This window comes from Cyclopterus lumpus, chromosome 4 (genome assembly GCF_009769545.1).
Source record: "Cyclopterus lumpus isolate fCycLum1 chromosome 4, fCycLum1.pri, whole genome shotgun sequence".
NCBI lineage: Eukaryota > Metazoa > Chordata > Actinopteri > Perciformes > Cyclopteridae > Cyclopterus > Cyclopterus lumpus.
In genome coordinates this window covers 24,792,535-24,810,814 of record NC_046969.1, presented here as the reverse complement: position 1 = coordinate 24,810,814, position 18,280 = coordinate 24,792,535, and the positions used below count along the sequence as shown (strand labels likewise).

The 18,280-nt window shown below is 42.9% G+C and overlaps 1 protein-coding gene across 6 annotated transcripts in view; it reads right to left on the bottom strand.

Moving 5' to 3' along the window:
* The window catches only part of osbpl1a (oxysterol binding protein-like 1A), a 26,092-nt gene extending 7,850 nt beyond the window's left edge, over window positions 1–18,242 (bottom strand). Inside the window, exons 1-17 of one of the 6 annotated variants that reach the window (XM_034530153.1) lie at window positions 17,897–18,242; window positions 14,904–15,036; window positions 14,727–14,812; window positions 14,550–14,624; window positions 14,300–14,411; window positions 14,069–14,154; window positions 13,035–13,179; window positions 11,110–11,177; window positions 10,945–10,989; window positions 10,744–10,817; window positions 10,488–10,551; window positions 10,281–10,382; window positions 7,629–7,760; window positions 7,399–7,480; window positions 7,000–7,106; window positions 2,138–2,303; window positions 1,121–1,331 (exon numbers count right to left, since the gene is read on the bottom strand). In XM_034530153.1, coding sequence (XP_034386044.1) covers window positions 1,121–1,331; window positions 2,138–2,303; window positions 7,000–7,106; window positions 7,399–7,480; window positions 7,629–7,760; window positions 10,281–10,382; window positions 10,488–10,551; window positions 10,744–10,817; window positions 10,945–10,989; window positions 11,110–11,177; window positions 13,035–13,179; window positions 14,069–14,154; window positions 14,300–14,411; window positions 14,550–14,624; window positions 14,727–14,812; window positions 14,904–15,027 — 1,679 coding nt within the window. In that variant the 5' untranslated portion in view covers window positions 15,028–15,036; window positions 17,897–18,242. Of the gene's footprint in view, window positions 1–1,120; window positions 1,332–2,137; window positions 2,304–6,999; window positions 7,107–7,398; window positions 7,481–7,628; window positions 7,761–10,280; window positions 10,383–10,487; window positions 10,552–10,743; window positions 10,818–10,944; window positions 10,990–11,109; window positions 11,178–13,034; window positions 13,180–14,068; window positions 14,155–14,299; window positions 14,412–14,549; window positions 14,625–14,726; window positions 14,813–14,903; window positions 16,613–16,857; window positions 17,373–17,896 lie in introns of those variants that run through there. The other 5 variants (XM_034530151.1, XM_034530152.1, XM_034530155.1 and 2 more) reach the window with 5 other exon arrangements.
* Window positions 18,243–18,280: the final 38 nt, after the last annotated feature.

The window sequence follows — 18,280 nt, the reverse complement described above, 5'->3', positions numbered from 1 at the left end:
AAAAAAATAAAATACTCCATAGCATTACCTATACAGAACATATTTTTTTATATTTATATTTATGTTTCACAAAAACAGGCTCTGGATAATTTATCCATCATATCTTACTTTTCTTGTCCTATCCCATATTTTTTTTAAATATTCGTAAACTGCAACAAAAGAAAAAAACAGCATAAAAGAGGTATTGAATTAATGCTCTAATATTTGTTAAAATTGATCAAGAACATTAACTTTTTAAAACAGTATTTGTCACAAATCATGATGTAAATGACAATATATAAAAAACAGCATTACGTAAACAAACCGGCATTTAAAGGGTTAATATTTGGTAGTTATGATTAGGACTAAAGTTGGTTGAAAGGTTTAAGTTAGTGAAAGTAGGAAACAAAATATTAACATATAGTATTTCTATAGCAGCTTTAGGAGAGCGACATTTCAGAGAAAACATAAAAATAAAAACATTAAAATTGATAATCATTGACATCTTATTTCACAGACTTAAAACTAAATCCCTCCAGCATTTATTTAATTAAACATTATTTAATAGTATTATTTAATGGAAAATTATATTAATATAAAATTGCAGTTTATTTTGTCCTCTAAGGACAGCAGAGCAATTCAATTTTTTAAATATAAAAATAATAAAATTCCCAAGAATATATCAATCAAGCCAAGTAAACAATAACAGGAAGTGTTAATATATTTTTTTTAAAAAAGAGAATTGAAATCCATTCAAACCAGTGTGAAAAAGCCGCCTGGAGAGATTAGCCGACGCGGGACTTGATTATCACGCCGTGACCTCATCAATATTTAACGTCTCCGACGCAGAGCTCAGTTCCTTCAACGCCGACGCTGAATTATTCACACGAGGGACGACTTGGAAACCACGGCAACAAAAAGACGGGACGAGTCAACGGATCTCTCGGGAGGTGGGTTGGGAAATATAAACGTCCCCCGACACCCACAGAGAAATGGCGGCGGAGGCGCACTTCCTGTGAGGAGCCCCGCCCCCTTTTTTGTTGAGGTTGTTCTCTTTTGATGAGAAGTGGATAAAAGCTTGTGGGGGTGGGGTGGGGGGGGGTCCATTTAGCAAACTGTGGGGTCACACAGCACCGCTGACCTATGCTCTGGGATCCCGTTGGGTGGAGTCTCGTTCACGTCGCCATGGCGATCCTCCCTCGACATGCTGGCGGTGCTGAACGACGTTGCGGAGCCTTCGTGGTGGTCGTGGTCCTCCACCTCCTCTTCCTCTTCCTCCTCCTCCTCCTCCTCCCCACAGGAATGGCTGGCCACCGTCTCGAAGCCGCTCAGGGAGATCTCCGAGTCAGATTCTGTGACGGAGCATTGAGGAGCATTTATTTATTTGTTTGTTTTCAAACTGGAGGTCAAAGGTGACGGGCAGCGTTAAAGCAGCAGTGAGTCTGATGTAGTGGCCTCACCCATTACTGTTTATTAATCCTAATTTAATCAAACGTCCACTTCCTATATCCGGTCTATGATTACTCTACGGTGGCCTTCAGGTAGTGAAAGTCTCCCTCTGAAGCCGGTGTTTGGTTTGTCCACTATGGGCTCCTGTAGGAACACGGCGGTTTAACATGGCGGACTCCGTAAAGTAGCTCCGCCCCCTACGTAGATATGAAGGGCTCATTCTCGATTTTTAGTGATTAAACACTTATAAAACCAACGTAGTTATGAATATATTCCACTTATCCCTAAATCCATAAATATTTGTCTGAGATAATAAAACAGTGTCACGGCTCAGGAAACATCTTGGTAAGTTGTCTTCTTATTTTTTACTATAATTTATTTAAACAAATAAATAAATAAGCCAACACATCTATGAAACAATATTCACACTCGTGCTCTGCAAAACACAACCAGGCCAAACACAACCAGGCCAAACACAACCAGGCCAAACACAACCAGGCCAAACACAACCAGGCCAAACACAACCAGGCCAAACACAACCAGGCCAAACACAACCAGGCCAAACACACCTGCGCTTAAGTCACCCCAAAATATACCAGAAGGCGCCGGCCGTATCCCGGCGTCCTGCAGCCGGTGAGCCGGTCACAGGATCTCAAATCACGCGATCTCCTGACCCCCCGACGCGCGTTCCGATAACCGGCCGACTCACCGGACACGGCGTCGTGGAACTCATCCTCGCTGAGGGCGCCGCGCGGCAACGACGAGCCCTTGACGACGGATTGCTCCAGTTGGTGGTGCTCGGTGGCGAGAGTCTGCAGCGCCTCGGAGAGGATCCGGTTCTTCTCCACCTCCTGCTCCAATTTCAGGCTGCGCACCTGAGCTCGGCACACACACACGTGCGCACACACACACACACACACACACACACACACACACACACACACACACACACACACACACACTAATCAGTCACAGATAAGTGCTTTCTCGGCTATTATTCTGACTCCTTACAAACAGGGGACGACGTGAGTTTTACTCTCAGAACACAAACACAGCACGCCGCCGGCCGGCCGGCTCCTCCCCCTTTACCGCCGTCCTATCATTATCAGACCCGCGGAGAGAGAGATGGAGGCCGCGCGGCGGCCGCGTTTATCAGTAATGGAGGACAGCTGTCTGGATGTGCCGGCTGAGGAGAACATGATTCCCGGGGAGGAGAAAGAGGGGCTCGAATGACGGGTAATGGACTCAGATATATGTACGAGCCATTAGCCCGAAACATATTATTTTCACACATTTACACAATGTGCGACCGACAATAGAGGCGCTTTCACGGGGAAGAGAAATCCGCCGGCTACGATTGAGGGTTGGCGTCGGTCCACTCCGGTCCAGTTGGTTGCATTGAAGCGCCTTAACGCCGTTTGCCAGGAGTTTGCCAGTTGGCTGTCTTTATACTCCTTTACAGAAGAACAATGATATAAATGTGGCGTAACGACGGATGTCCTCGCTCTTCAAAACGAGCGTCCACTTTCAAATCTTCCGAGAAGATACGCGTGCATCTTACGCATTCCGCGTGCATGTTACGCGTGCATATTATGCGGTACATTGGCATGTTACACGTGCATGTTCCGCGTTACGTGAGCATGTTACATGTTACGTGAGCATGTTACACGCTACGCATCCATGTTACGTGTGCATGCTACATATGCATGCCACACGCGGATACATGGGCATGTTACACATGCATGTTACACATGCATGTTACGCATTACGTGTGCATTTTACACGTGGATTTTACACGTGGATGCATGTTACGTGGTACATGGTAATGTTACCTGTGCGTGTTACATGGTACATGGGAATGTTACGCGTGTGTGTTACATGGTACATGGACATGTTACGTGGTACATGGGAATGTTACGCGTGTGTGTTACGTGGTACATGGAAATGTTACGCGTGTGTGTTACGTGGTACATGGGAATGTTACGCGTGTGTGTTACGTGGTACATGGGAATGTTACGTGTGTGTGTTACATGGTACATGGGAATGTTACCTGTGCGTGTTACATGGTACATGGGAATGTTACGCGTGTGTGTTACATGGTACATGGGAATGTTACGTGTGTGTGTTACGTGGTACATGGGAATGTTACGCGTGTGTGTTACGTGGTACATGGGAATGTTACGTGTGTGTGTTACGTGGTACATGGGAATGTTACGCGTGTGTGTTACATGGTACATGGGAATGTTACGCGTGTGTGTTACGTGGTACATGGGAATGTTACGTGTGTGTGTTACGTGGTACATGGGAATGTTACGTGTGTGTGTTACGTGGTACATGGGAATGTTACGCGTGTGTGTTACGTGGTACATGGGAATGTTACGCGTGTGTGTTACGTGGTACATGGGAATGTTACGTGTGTGTGTTACATGGTACATGGAAATGTTACGCGTGTGTGTTACGTGGTACATGGGAATGTTACGCGTGTGTGTTACGTGGTACATGGGAATGTTACGCGTGTGTGTTACGTGGTACATGGGAATGTTACGTGTGTGTGTTACATGGTACATGGGAATGTTACGCGTGTGTGTTACATGGTACATGAGAATGTTACGCGTGTGTGTTACATGGTACATGGGAATGTTACGTGTGTGTGTTACGTGGTACATGGGAATGTTACGTGTGTGTGTTACGTGGTACATGGGAATGTTACGCGTGTGTGTTACGTGGTACATGGGAATGTTACGCGTGTGTGTTACATGGTACATGGGAATGTTACGTGTGTGTGTTACATGGTACATGGGAATGTTACGTGTGTGTGTTACATGGTACATGGGAATGTTACGTGTGTGTGTTACGTGGTACATGGGAATGTTACGTGTGTGTGTTAAGTGGTACATGGGAATGTTACGCGTGTGTGTTACATGGTACATGGGAATGTTACGTGTGTGTGTTACGTGGTACATGGGAATGTTACGCGTGTGTGTTACGTGGTACATGGGAATGTTACGCGTGTGTGTTACATGGTACATGGGAATGTTACGTGTGTGTGTTACGTGGTACATGGGAATGTTACGCGTGTGTGTTACGTGGTACATGGGAATGTTACGCGTGTGTGTTACATGGTACATGGGAATGTTACGTGTGTGTGTTACATGGTACATGGGAATGTTACGCGTGTTAGTTACGTGGTACATGGGAATGTTACGCGTGTGTGTTACGTGGTACATGGGAATGTTACGCGTGTGTGTTACGTGGTACATGGGAATTTTACGCCTATGTGTTACATGGTACATGGGAATGTTACGCGTGTGTGTTACATGGTACATGGGAATGTTATTCGTGTGTGTTACATGGTACATGGGAATGTTACGTGTGTGTGTGTTACGTGGTACATGGGAATGTTACGCGTGTGTGTTACATGGTACATGGGAATGTTACGCGTGTGTGTTACGTGGTACATGAGAATGTTACGCGTGTGTGTTACATGGTACATGGAAATGTTACGTGTGTGTTACATGGTACATGGGAATGTTACGCGTGTGTGTTACCTGGTACATGGATTCAACCCATCCTTAGTTATCAAGGACACTTCGACATGCAACTAATGGGGAGAGCGGGGATCGAACCGGCTACCTCGTGGTTACTGGGCAACCACTCGCCCCCCCCATGAGCTACAGCCGCCCCCCCCGTGAGTTACAGCCGCCCCCCCATGAGTTACAGCCGCCCCCCATGAGCTACAGCCGCCCCCCCATAGCTACAGCCGCCCCCCCATGAGCTACAGCCGACCCCCCCATGAGCTACAGCCGACCCCCCCATGAGCTACAGCCGACCCCCCCATGAGCTACAGCCGACCCCCCATGAGCTACAGCCGACCCCCCCATGAGCTACAGCCGCCCCCCCCACATCTGGTTCAGAGAGAGTGACGCAAACGAAGCCTACAGAATGGAGCTGGAAGATTATGATGAAAAGCGGACGTTGCTTTCTTTGACACGTCTCTGTGATTGGCTGCAGCACGCGCAGGCTTCTTCAAAGGGAATCAGCCCATCAAACCATCTTTTGCTACATGTATCAAAAAGATATAACGATGTCTTCTGTCAGAGATTTCCTCCCACTGTCTGTATTGAAATAGTGTCACTCCATGCAACATGGAGAATAAATGAGCGGGGGTGGATTTCCGACAAATAACGTTGGGCAATATTTACTTTTTCGACGTAATGAGCGACACATAACAATATCAACTACTATCGAATGGCTTCGATTGAATTTTTTTTTTTTTGCGTGAACAGTAACGATCACAGAGAGACGCTCCTCTCCGGCTCGACCGAGGCAGCCAATCAAAATCGAGCAGGAGGCGGGCTTTACTACTTTAACGCTGACTTCCTGTTCCTGACGTTTGCGACTTTTTAATGACGACAAACTTCCATAACTGTACCCCCCCGTCCTCCATTTACAACAGCAGGAGCTCAATGTAATAATTAAATAAATAATGTGATTACCTGGTTGCACCCTCCCCTCCCCTGCACCTCCCCCCCTCCCCTATCACATGCTCAGCAGCTGTTTTGCCCCATTCACTTTGCCAAGGGGCGTTTTTGAAGTGCCTGCTGCACCTGTTCAGACGCGTCTCGCCGTGATCGTTTTTTTTGTGATTGCGATTTCTTTATTTCTTTATTTCCTTTCCACCCATTTGATGAAATAGCGGTCGTTTTTTTTCTCGACATTTTCAAACATCTGGAAATTCCTGTCCAGCTGTTTTTAACAACAGACTAAATAATGAAACGGTATCTCAATGTGAGACTTCGCATCCCACGACAGAGGAGTATTTTGCATAATGCTAGTTAGTTTTTACACACAGGAACCTGCACAAGGAGCCAGAAATGATTCTCATTATGATGAATGTTTAGTGAAGTGATAAATAAACATGTGTTTTCACGTCGTTACAGAACTGATGTAGGGGGCTGGTGCTTGTTGTGAGCTATTAAGAGGTGCCATCTATTCCCCTCCCTGGAGAGATGTAATCTATCCACTGAATCCCTTCCGTTACAATCAACTCCATTGAATCGGACACAAAGAAAAGAAGAAAAAGCATCTGACAGCTAATAACCACTGCACTCCACGAAGCTGCTTTCACGAGGAGGTGTGAAGGTCGCTTTCTTAAGAAATATAATACGTCTTATTCTTTCTTATTCTATCCGAGGGTCACAGGCCGAAAGGATCCTCTTGATTGTATTTACAGTCTTTTTTAAAAGGTTCAGGTCACTCAAACACAAAGAATATATTAAGTAATATTTTCTCATTTCCACTTGAAAAAGAGGTACAGAGGTAATGTCCTTGTGTCATATTCCACAGATATATTAAAAGCAAAAAAAAAAGAAGTTATGTAATTCACCTTTTTTTATTAAAGTGGCAGCAAAAGTTTCACTGCGGAATAATTCTAAATATCCAACGTGAAAAGAGAGATTTGAGGGTTCGCGGAGAATGAAATGCTGAAGATGGACGACACGGTTTTGACAAAAAAAAACTCAAACTTCCTGAGAGAGAATTCGAAAACGGAGACACAAAGCCGACACTCACCGCTTCCCGTCTGGAGAGGAGGCCGAGGCAGGCGCCGAGAACGGAGCTGGTCTCGGCGGACAACTCGCCGATTCCTTGTAATTTCTGCGTCACGGCGGATGGAAACCCTGAAGGGGGGGGGGGGGGGGGGACAAACGCACCGCCAAGTAATTAAATGGAATAAAGAATTAAAAATATAATCGCTTGTGCTCTCAGAAAAGCCGCAAGCACAACAAGCCTCTAATGACAGAAACAGACCCTTAATTATGGTGATTACGGACGCAATTCTATCAAAACATTTTAAATCTGCTTGATGATTCTTATACTTTTAATTAAAAGGGCTATTAATATATATATATATATATATATATATATATATATATATATGTATGTAATTGACAATGAAACAGCAGGTTTTACTCTCTGCCAGCCCGTCGTCTCTCAGCAGGGACAGGAAAGCTTCCACCTCCTTCTCCAGTTTCTTCTGGTTGGCCTCCGCCACCTGATTTCAGGGAGATGAGAGGAAAACTGCAGGTGAACACAAGCAGCGCCGAGGGGGTGGGGGGGGGGGGGTCTTTCTACTTCTGCCAAAACACTGCGTCTCGCTCATCCGACATGCTAATTATGGATTTTCTTTTATTTCCGGCCACCTGTAGCGAGTCCGTTAGCTCCCCGAGTGACTTCGCCTCCTCCTCCTCGTCCTCCTCCCCCCCGCTGCCTTGCTCGTGGGAGCAGTAGTGTGTGCTGTAGGCGGAGTGCTCCTCCACCGCGCCCAGCCATCCCTGGAAGACCAGAACCAGATTGGATTTAGTCATGAACATCATTAATGACCTTGGACCTTGGAACTACAAGCTTCTGTCTGCTATTTTTTTTTCGTTGAGGTTTTGAGATGTTGATGCTCAACGTTCCAGAAAGAAATGCACAGAAGAAGTTCTCTTTTATTGGACAGAATAAAAAAAGGCACGTCGAACGTGTTTCTAAATACATATAATATATAAATATCGTACCACATTTTTATAGATCTTCTATTATTCTATTTTTGAGAATCTTTTGGACCAAACCTAAGTCAAGTATTTAGTCTTTGGACCAAACTAAGTCAAGTATTTAGTCTTTGGAGCAAACTAAGTCAAGTATTTAGTCTTTGGACCGAGTCCAAGTCAAGTATTTGGTCTTTGGAGCAAACCAAGTCAAGTATTTGGTCTTTGGACCAAACTAAGTCAAGTATTTAGTCTTTGGACCAAACCAAGTCAAGTATTTGGTCTTTGGAGCAAACCAAGTCAAGTATTTAGTCTTTGGACCAAACTAAGTCAAGTATTTAGTCTTTGGACCAAGTCCAAGTCAAGTATTTAGTCTTTGGACCAAACTAAGTCAAGTATTTAGTCTTTGGACCAAACCAAGTCAAGTATTTGGTCTTTGGAGCAAACCAAGTCAAGTATTTAGTCTTTGGACCAAACTAAGTCAAGCATTTAGTCTTTGGACCAAGTCCAAGTCAAGTATTTAGTCTTTGGACCAATCCAAGTCAAGTATTTAGTCTTTGGACTGAGTCCAAGTCAAGTATTTAGTCTTTGGACCAAGTCCAAGTCAAGTATTTGGTCTTTGGAGCAAACCAAGTCAAGTATTTAGTCTTTGGACCAAACCAAGTCAAGTATTTAGTCTTTGGACCAAACCAAGTCAAGTATTTAGTCTTTGGACCAAACTAAGTCAAGTATTTATTCTTTGGACCAAACTAAGTCAAGTATTTAGTCTTTGGACCAAGTCCAAGTCAAGTATTTAGTCTTTGGACCAAACTAAGTCAAGTATTTAGTCTTTGGACCAAGTCAAGTATTTAGTCTTTGGAGCAAACCAAGTCAAGTATTTAGTCTTTGGAGCAAACCAAGTCAAGTATTTAGTCTTTGGAGCAAACCAAGTCATGTATTTAGTCTTTGGACCAAGTCCAAGTCAAGTATTTAGTCTTTGGACCAAACTAAGTCAAGTATTTATTCTTTGGAGCAAACCAAGTCAAGTATTTAGTCTTTGGACCAAGTCCAAGTCAAGTATTTGGTCTTTGGAGCAAACCAAGTCAAGTATTTAGTCTTTGGACCGAACTAAGTCAAGTATTTAGTCTTTGGACCAAGTCCAAGTCAAGTATTTAGTCTTTGGAGCAAACCAAGTCATGTATTTAGTCTTTGGACCAAACTAAGTCAAGTATTTCTTCTTTGGAGCAAACCAAGTTAAGTATTTAGTCTTTGGACCAAACCAAGTCAAGTATTTACTCTGTTGATTTTAAGTTCAAGTCAAGCCTGGAAGTTAACTTACATATTCAGTACTATTTTAGATAACTTAAAATTCGAGTGTATATTTAAGGCCAGGTCACAAGCACATTTATTAAGACAAGTGGAATGCTGTTCGTAATGAAAGCATTGATAGCTATACCAATATCTAAATGCATGGCTTTCATTGTAACGTCTGAGGAATAGAGATATTATTAGTATGATTATTATATTATTATCGTTATAAAAGGATAGAAAGTAACAAAAGACTCTAACTTTGGTACATTTTGTATTAACATTACAAAGATTAGTTTAGAGGAAAGGGCACACAGGCTTGTGTCATGCTGGGGAATAAAAATCCAAAGCTCTGAAAAGGCAAATTGGGAAGAAAGTAGGCAATGTGCTGTATATGAAGAGGGGACTGTGAATAGATTAATTATTTTTATACTGAAAGGCTATTTTATCTCATCTGAATTTAGAGATCTCTACATTTTATTCTGGTGCCATCAGCTGCAACGGAAAGTGTGAATTAGCTTACGGAGATGATGAACACGTCCTGACTTTATATTATTAATTATTGATGGCAGTTTGGCGGAGCTCCAAAAAGGCAAAACTGCAGTAAATATCCCAAAAGTATTAGAAATATATGCAATTTTTTTGGAAAAGATATGTTAAAATGTGAAAAATCTGTTAACCGTGTTAAAAGATCTTAGCAAAAATATGTGGAAACAAATGTGTGACAATAATCTAATGAGATATCTTGTAAAATATGATAAGTATTATTGAAAAATGTGTAAATAAAAATAATGTTCATAACCGTTCATAAAAAAATATTAGCATTATTTAGTTTATTTAGTATTTATAATATAAACGAAAAATCTCACCAAAATATCTAAATATCATTGGTATTGGTAATTGAATGGTTCCCCTGTGCTCGTTCCGAGAATTGATTGGTGCCATGTTAGAGAATAACTTAGGCGCCTTTCCCATTAACGTATAAAAAAAAGAAGAAAAAAGACGTTAATTACCAGCCATTTGAGAAATTAAACCTACTTTTGCCGTCGCCTCGGGGTCGTTTTTAGGTGACACTTTGAAGTGATGCATGCTGTCATCGAAGCACTTGAGAGTAAAAAAACTGCTGTCTTTGGCTCGGAGCTGGAAAAACGAGAACGTCAAACAACATCCCCCGCGTGCAACAAGTTACACTCACGCAAATTAAAAACACAGCGTTGATGTGTAACTCTCAAAATGTGGGCGTACCAAACACTGAGCGTGTGTGAGCGACTTGCAGCCTTGCCTTCTCACATTGGCTGCTGCATCCGACCTTCACAGAGGACGGAGAGAGAGAGAGAGGTGAGGTCCTGACACAATTTCAACCGGTTAAAAAAATAGCAAAACACCTCCAGCGCCTCTCGAATAAAAAAAAAAAAGGTGTGCAGCACTTTTCATTTATCTGTTGCTTGAAATCTTTCCACGCGATTGGAGGAGCACGGCCGCGGCGAGAGATGGCACCTACTGTTTCGAGTACCAGGATAAAACCCCGTCTTGGAGGACGACCCAGTAGGAGCGCCAGCCGAAGAATCTGGAGCTCTGCGGGGGAGGGCACACGGGGGAAGAATCAGCACTCTGAATATCTGTGATTTTCTATTGTTGTCGAGGTCTTTATCTGATTTCGGCGGCGGCTGAGAGAGCGAGAGTGCACAGCGGTGTACCGCACCTTCCAGAGGAGGCCCTCGTACTTCTTCACGCGGCGGGTCGTACCCTGCGAGGAACACAGATGACGGAAGGCGTGAAGGAAGTACGACAAAACAAATCAGACGACAAATCAAAGAGCATTGTTCAAAAAAAAAGGCCCCCGACCGGCGAACCCCCGAGCACTCACTCGATGAGCGTTGCCTTTGAGGACCAGCTTCATCGCCGTATCACCGGCCAGGTCCAACGCCGTCTGGCCTGCGAGTTGTGGGCAAACAAGACGAGTGGGGGGGGGGGGGCTTTAGTATACACACACACATGCAGAAAGAAAGAAATACAGATTTCATGATATTCACAGGTCATTTAAAAGAAAAGTTTGTGTTAGTTTAGTTTAATTAGTTTTGGTATTCTTTAAATACATGTCTATTTATTACGTTTACACTTGTCTGGTCTCCCTTCATGTTGCAACACTCACTGAAATCAATTTTGTTGCATTGCAACGGTTACGTTGGAGTAACAGAAATGACCTCAGTTTTTGGCAAAAATAATCAGAGGCAAAACAAAATCAGGGGTTCCCACGCTTTTGTAGAATAATGCAAACACACCTGCAGATGTAGAGCACATCATTTTAACACTACATGTCACATTATGGTCTATTTTACATTGACTAGTATAGAGCTATCTAGCTTAATACTGGCTAAATACCAGCTAGCTAGTATTTTGCAATAGCTAGCTATAGCTAACTGATATTTTGCAATAGCTAGCTAGTATTTAGCCGATGTTTTGGGATCCCATTCATTGTTTTGACCACGGCTTCCCATTGATTATTATTCAACTATCTCATCAATGCCCGACACACATTTGGAAACCATTGCCAGAGTCGAAGCACAAACCCTGAAACCGTCAAAAACAAGCGAGCTAGCAACTAAACAAAAAAATTTAACATTCAGACGTTTAAAACAAATTGGTGACAAAAATCAAACGTTTGCGTGAAAAGTCTTCCAACCGTGACGTGACTCGGGAGTGCGTTTACAGCGGGTTTTTTCCCGCGTCGTGACCCGTCTCCAAATACGTTCATGAATAATGTTAAAATGGTAAAAGTGCCACTTTGAACATAACTTAGCCCTTTCAGAGGCAACGCTTTACCTTTCCGGGAGCAGATTTGATCGATAGCTCAGCGGTTCATCATCAGCAAAAAGAAAAATAGGAGGATGTTTAAACCATTTCAAAGACATTTAGCTTTTTCTGTCATTTTCCAGGCTTGATGCTTGGGAACCCTGTAAACTTCTGCAGAAAGGACAGCTGGGTACTGAATCAGTTGCTATTCCTGTTTGGGTTAAAGACCTTGTGATAGCCTTGAACACCAGTGGGAATATCTTTTGTTCCAAGCAGCGGTCTCAAGGGAAAACGTTTTACATTCACTCATCAATTTTCAGAATTTGGTCTATTTTTCTTATTTCAGGAAAGAAAACATTTATTTTACTACTTTGTCTGTTTGCATCTGTAGATTTCTCCTAAATTCACCAAAAAGTTACCTTTAGATAATCCCTCATTTGTAAATTTAAATAATAATATTTCTATAATCCTGTACATGTCAGTAATGAACTGGTGAAGCTTCATGGTGATATCTAGGAGTTATTTTTTTTACCCTATTCACCTGTAGAGTCTTCAACATTTCTGTAATTTAACAAAACATACATCTTTAAAAAGCCAGAAATCTCCACCTCAGTAGAACTTACATACCTTAGCTGGGGTCAACAACTAGCACATATTTAATAAGACAATGCCTCATGTGCACACATCATATATATACTGATGTTTTTGTATCATTGATTGACTTAATTTATTTATTCTTTAGTATTCATTGAATTTTCTTGTTGCCAAAAACCTAATTAAAAAAGGCACAAAATTATGAATTTGCATCCTGTTGCTTTGACCTTCATCGGATTGCAGCCAACAGAACGGTTAATTGATGTGAATGTGGCCCCGAGGACACGGATAAATAAACACCACAGGGAATTATTGTGATTAGGATCAATCCATTGTTGGTTTTGGGTCTTTTCATAGGAAGAATAAAAAGACTCATGATTGCCATCTCTGGCTGACGACTCGCACCTTTCTTGTTCTCGACGTTGCGGCCGGCGCCGCTCTTCAGCAGCTTCAGGGCGCACTGCCTCTGGCCCCGATAGGCCGCCGAGTGCAGCGGAGTGTTTCCCAGCAGATCTGTGCAGTTGATGTCCGGGGTCTTCTTCCTGCTGAGCTGCAGCCAACACAAGGAACAACAGATCAGATGCCAAATGTCCTGCAGGTCTTTATTGCGCTGCTCAGAACTGGAGCACGCCTGTGTGATTTATTACTCCGAGCTGGAAGACTTCAGGCTGCTCAAAACCTTTCTGCCAGAATCCATTTATTGTGTTTCTTTTGGGACATCTTTTAAATGTATACGTATATATATATATATATATATATATAGTTTTTCTTCAGAGCAGTTTCCTAATGAGGTTTTTCAATGTGCTGCTGTCACTGAGATTTAAAGCATTAATTGCGAACATGCACACAGGGACAGTCGAGGGAATCCCTAATAGCAGGTTACTTTGCGTTAGCCCCGCTATAGCGTGGCTAACGCAAAGTAACCACAGAGACTGCAAACAAAGTTAAACATTAGCTCAATTCTTTGGTTAAAATGTACGATTTTACAAAGTACATGTTTTGAAGAAGACGTGAAACTAGAGATTGAGACCATGAACTCATGTTTCCAATGTTTACTGAGGGAATAAATCAAGTAGAGTCATTTATAAAGACTTCTATACAACCAGAGGAGTCGCCCCCTGGTGGTCAGGAGAGAGAATGCAGCTTTAACACATGAAGCATAGACTTCTATACAACCAGAGGAGTCGCCCCCTGGTGGTCAGGAGAGAGAATGCAGCTTTAACACATGAAGCATAGACTTCTATACAACCAGAGGAGTCGCCCCCTGGTGGTCAGGAGAGAGAATGCAGCTTTAACACATGAAGCATAGACTTCTATACAACCAGAGGAGTCGCCCCCTGGTGGTCAGGAGAGAGAATGCAGCTTTAACACATGAAGCATAGGCTTCTATACAACCAGAGGAGTCGCCCCCTGGTGGACATTAGAAGGTATGCACTAACCAGCTGAGTGAGAGTCGAGAGGTCTCCTTCTCGGGCAGCTTCCAGGAGTTCCTCCTCCAGTTTCCTCTCCTCCGTTCTCTCGGCCGCTTGCGTCAATAAAACGATGACATGTGCGAGAGAACAAGAGGTGCGATTTTTAGAATCAATATGTCATACGAACAACTTGCGTGACTGACTATTGAAACATTAAAAACGTGGAGATTGATAGGTTTAAGTTTCTCTCTCGCTCACCTTCCAGCATGCCTCTGATCTCTGCATTCTGAGTGACATCCTTGGGAATCTGTGCTGTCCCATTGATGACAGTAGCACATGCGTCATAGTGCAGCAGCAGCATGGCGACCTCCTGATCAATACGTGATTGATTGTTTCATTGATTGACAGATTGACTGGATGCATAAATTCACGCGCACAACCAACGCCATCAACAAAAGAGACGAGAAGAGTGCAAAGAGACTTAAAGATCCGAGTGGCGTTCAGGTACCTTTCTCCCCGTGAAGGCCGCTTTGTGCAGCGGTGTGTCCCCGACGTTATTGGGCAAGTTAACGTCTGCGCCTGCCTGCACGGAGGGTTACGACACACACGTTTAGACATTGGTTTGTGTGTGTGTGCGTGTGTGTGTGTGTGTGTGTGTGCGTGTGTGTGTGTAAAGAAACCCTACCTTCAGTAATTCCTCCACCACATCTTTGTGTCCAAAGTAGCAGGCCAGGTGAAGAGGCGTCCATCCCAGATTAGCCTTTCTCTTACCTGAGAAAAGAGTACACACTGTGTCACACACACACACACACGCGCGCGCGCACACACACACACACACACACACACACACACACACACACACCTCTGCAGTTTATGTTGATGTGCGTCTCCTCCCTTATCGTGGACATGAGGAGCCTCTGGATTCCCGGCAGATCTCCGTTCCGGGCGAATCTGAGGAACTGCTCCTCCGGCTCCGGCTCCTCCATGTGGACCCCCTGCGGAGCAAAACACAGGAGCAGCACAAGAGGAGAAGGAAAAAAGAATTACAAAAAAAAAGCTTTTCATTTCTGTGACTCAACCGTAATCAAAAAGATGCTTTCAGGGGGAGGACACGTGCACAGAGGCTCTGAAAGGAGAACCTAGAAAGCTATAGGAAGTCCGTGGTTAGTACTCGTCATTTAGAGCCAAATGGAGAGAAGACGGATGAGCCGGGAGGTCTTTCTTCTTCTCTGGAAGCGACATTTGAGTACTGGGTCAGAACAAAACTTGAAGTTTAAGAGTTTTAATGTGCCACAGAACTCAGAAATAAGCCTCCGCCCACCAGTCAAGTCGCAGTCATCATTTGATCCTATTTAGACATTTCTGTGAAATCGTCCCAATTATCGTATGAAATGTCTTGAGTTAACGGCCAAACTTTTTAACAAAAAAAAAATAAAAAATTCTATAGCCTGTGATGTAAAAATCATAATAAATGAGTGAAAATACAAAAAGAAAAAAAAAAAAAAGACAAGAATGAACGTGTCCTGATCGTGTGGCGTAATCACAGTTTGCAGATATTTGATCTCTGCACGACATCAGACCGACGGGGCGAGAGTCACATGCTCTTCAATCCCATGAACCGGTTTTCTCGTCTGTTGTTGGCGTGGTGCGTTAGTTCTTCGCCATAGCAACGTGACATTCCATCGCAGTTTGTTTTCTTCCTCCTCTCCGCATGCCAGAGTCTGACCGGACACGTAGACCGTCATGTGGCCTGAGACTGCACAAAGGGGAGCGGGAGGACCGGGTTTCCTTCCTGTAAAGCGGGTCCGGTGACTGCTATCTTACGTAATCATTCTGACGGTTGCTTCCCCCCCCCCGCCTCCTTGACGGTCTGCCATAAAAAAAAACACCCTCTTGTGACTTTACATCCCTCACGTGTTCCTAAACGATGACGGATGATGACTCATTAAGTCAGCTGGAGATTTGAAGAAGAAGAAGAAGAAAAAAAAAAGGAGCTTTTCCCACATCAAAGTTGGGTTTTTTGAAAACTACTTTTATTACAGACCGGAGGTGTCGTGGGTGAACAGGAGGGGGCCGAGCACAGCGCCCTGGGGGGCTCCGCTGATCAACACTAGAGTGGAGGAAGTGTGGCTGCCAGTCCGAACTGCCCGGTAGTCTCAAAACCAGTTGAGTAAAGGACTCGTGCCCAGAGTGCCACGATCACCAATCAGTCTCAAGGTGTTGTTATTTTCAAGACGTGTGAGGATCTGTTGTCTGGCTGGCTGCGATGTTGTTTCTGAGAGCTTCTTTACAGTATTTTGTCTTTTTTACATTTCCCTTTTTTACAGATTCCACAGAGCGAGCATGAGAATTAATTAAAGTACTCATGACAGTCTGGGAACATGCAAACAACAACAACAACAACAATAACAACAATTAAAATAGACTATTTTCTAACTCGAATCCATGTAAATCATTGTGAAGTGATGCCAGCTGATGTGTCATTATAGAACAACAAGAGAAGGAAGAGTGACTATTGATGAGGAGACATGGGAAAGAGTATCCATCAGTACCCTAATCACAGGCATTATTATTATTATTAAAAATAATATTATTATCATTATTAATATTATTATCATTATTAATATTATTATTATATAATTATTAATAATAATATTACTAATAATATTATTAACATTACTGGTCATGTTGTAAATTACAGACGTATTGGTTTGTAAAAACATATGAAATGGCAAAATAAAAAATGTTGAGAAAGATTTCTTTGGTTTTTGGGCCCCGGCTGTTACTGTTGAATGTTGGTGTGAAGTCATATTTACGTCTTCCTCTTCCTTTATTGTTGGACCGGCTTCCTCTTCCTTTATTGTACAACCTGAACTCATGCAACCTGCGATCAAACATGCAACATGGACTGTTTCCTGTACTCAGATCTTTAACTTTTTTTATTTTGATATCAATACTTTGGTGCTTAAAGTTGAAAAAGAGAAAATAATTAAAAAAATTGCGAAATGGCCCACTTCAGACGAATATATATTATACGAATTATGATTATTAATGCATGGATTTATTCGCCAATTTAATGGTAAATGTGGGACTTATTATTATATTTTTTTACTGATTCTACTGTTTTTTTTAACCCAGAGCAATAACACCATTATGGGATCCGATATCGGGCCGATACTTACTCCGATAGCTGCATCGGGTATCCGTGACAACGAGGTCGATCCATTAAATTCAGTTCAGTGTTTATATACTATATCATTATTACATTATAATATATATATTTTCCTGATTAAGTTTTGACCAATCTGTCGCAGCATTAAAAAGGTTCACACAATCTTTTATTTGTATATATATCTTTTTTTTTTACCAAGTTGCTGGAGTATAATGTATTATTATTATAAAATAGTACATATATAAATATATAAATACATAAAAAGCAGTACATTTCTATCTATGTATTTATTTATTACCATTTGTTTCACAAAGCTGGTGAACCCATCTGAAGCCCGATGTGGCCTGACACACGGCGTATTGATTGCAGTCACTTCCACTCAGTGAGACCTTATTGATCGGCCACTGGTATCAGATCGGTACCCACAGCACATATCGGTATTTTAAAACCTTGTGTCACGATATCGATATAATATCAATACGTTCCCGAGTACTGCAGTACAAATATACTACTTAGTGGTAGTTGCTTGGCACCAGCCGTCACCTCCTGTCAGCCACACGTCTGTTGGTGCAGGTTTGTTTACTATATGCTTTGTTTGATTATTGATAAGGAAAAATAATAATAAAACACAATAATAAATGTGTATTGTTTAAAAAAAAAGCAGGATAACGCAGGACACTTACTGCTTCAACTGCTCCAGTCCTGGGGAGGATAAATAATCACGCGCACACAAACACACGCGCACACACACGCACACACACACGCGGGCCCCTCCGTGGAGCTGCACGTGACGCCCTGAGCCCCTCTGAGCCACTTCCTGGCTCCGCGTCACGCCGTCACGTTAATTAAACGTCACGCTGTCACTCACTCACCACCGTGGGTCGTCTCCGAAATGAAAACACAGCTGTCCGTCTCACACACGTACACACGCGCGCGCGCACACACACACACACACACACTCACACGCACGCACGCACCTCTGTATTTCTGTTTACACTGACGGTCAGCTGATCTGCGCAGACCGGAACTCAGTGCACCCTTCAAAATAAAAGCTCAGCTCGCTATTT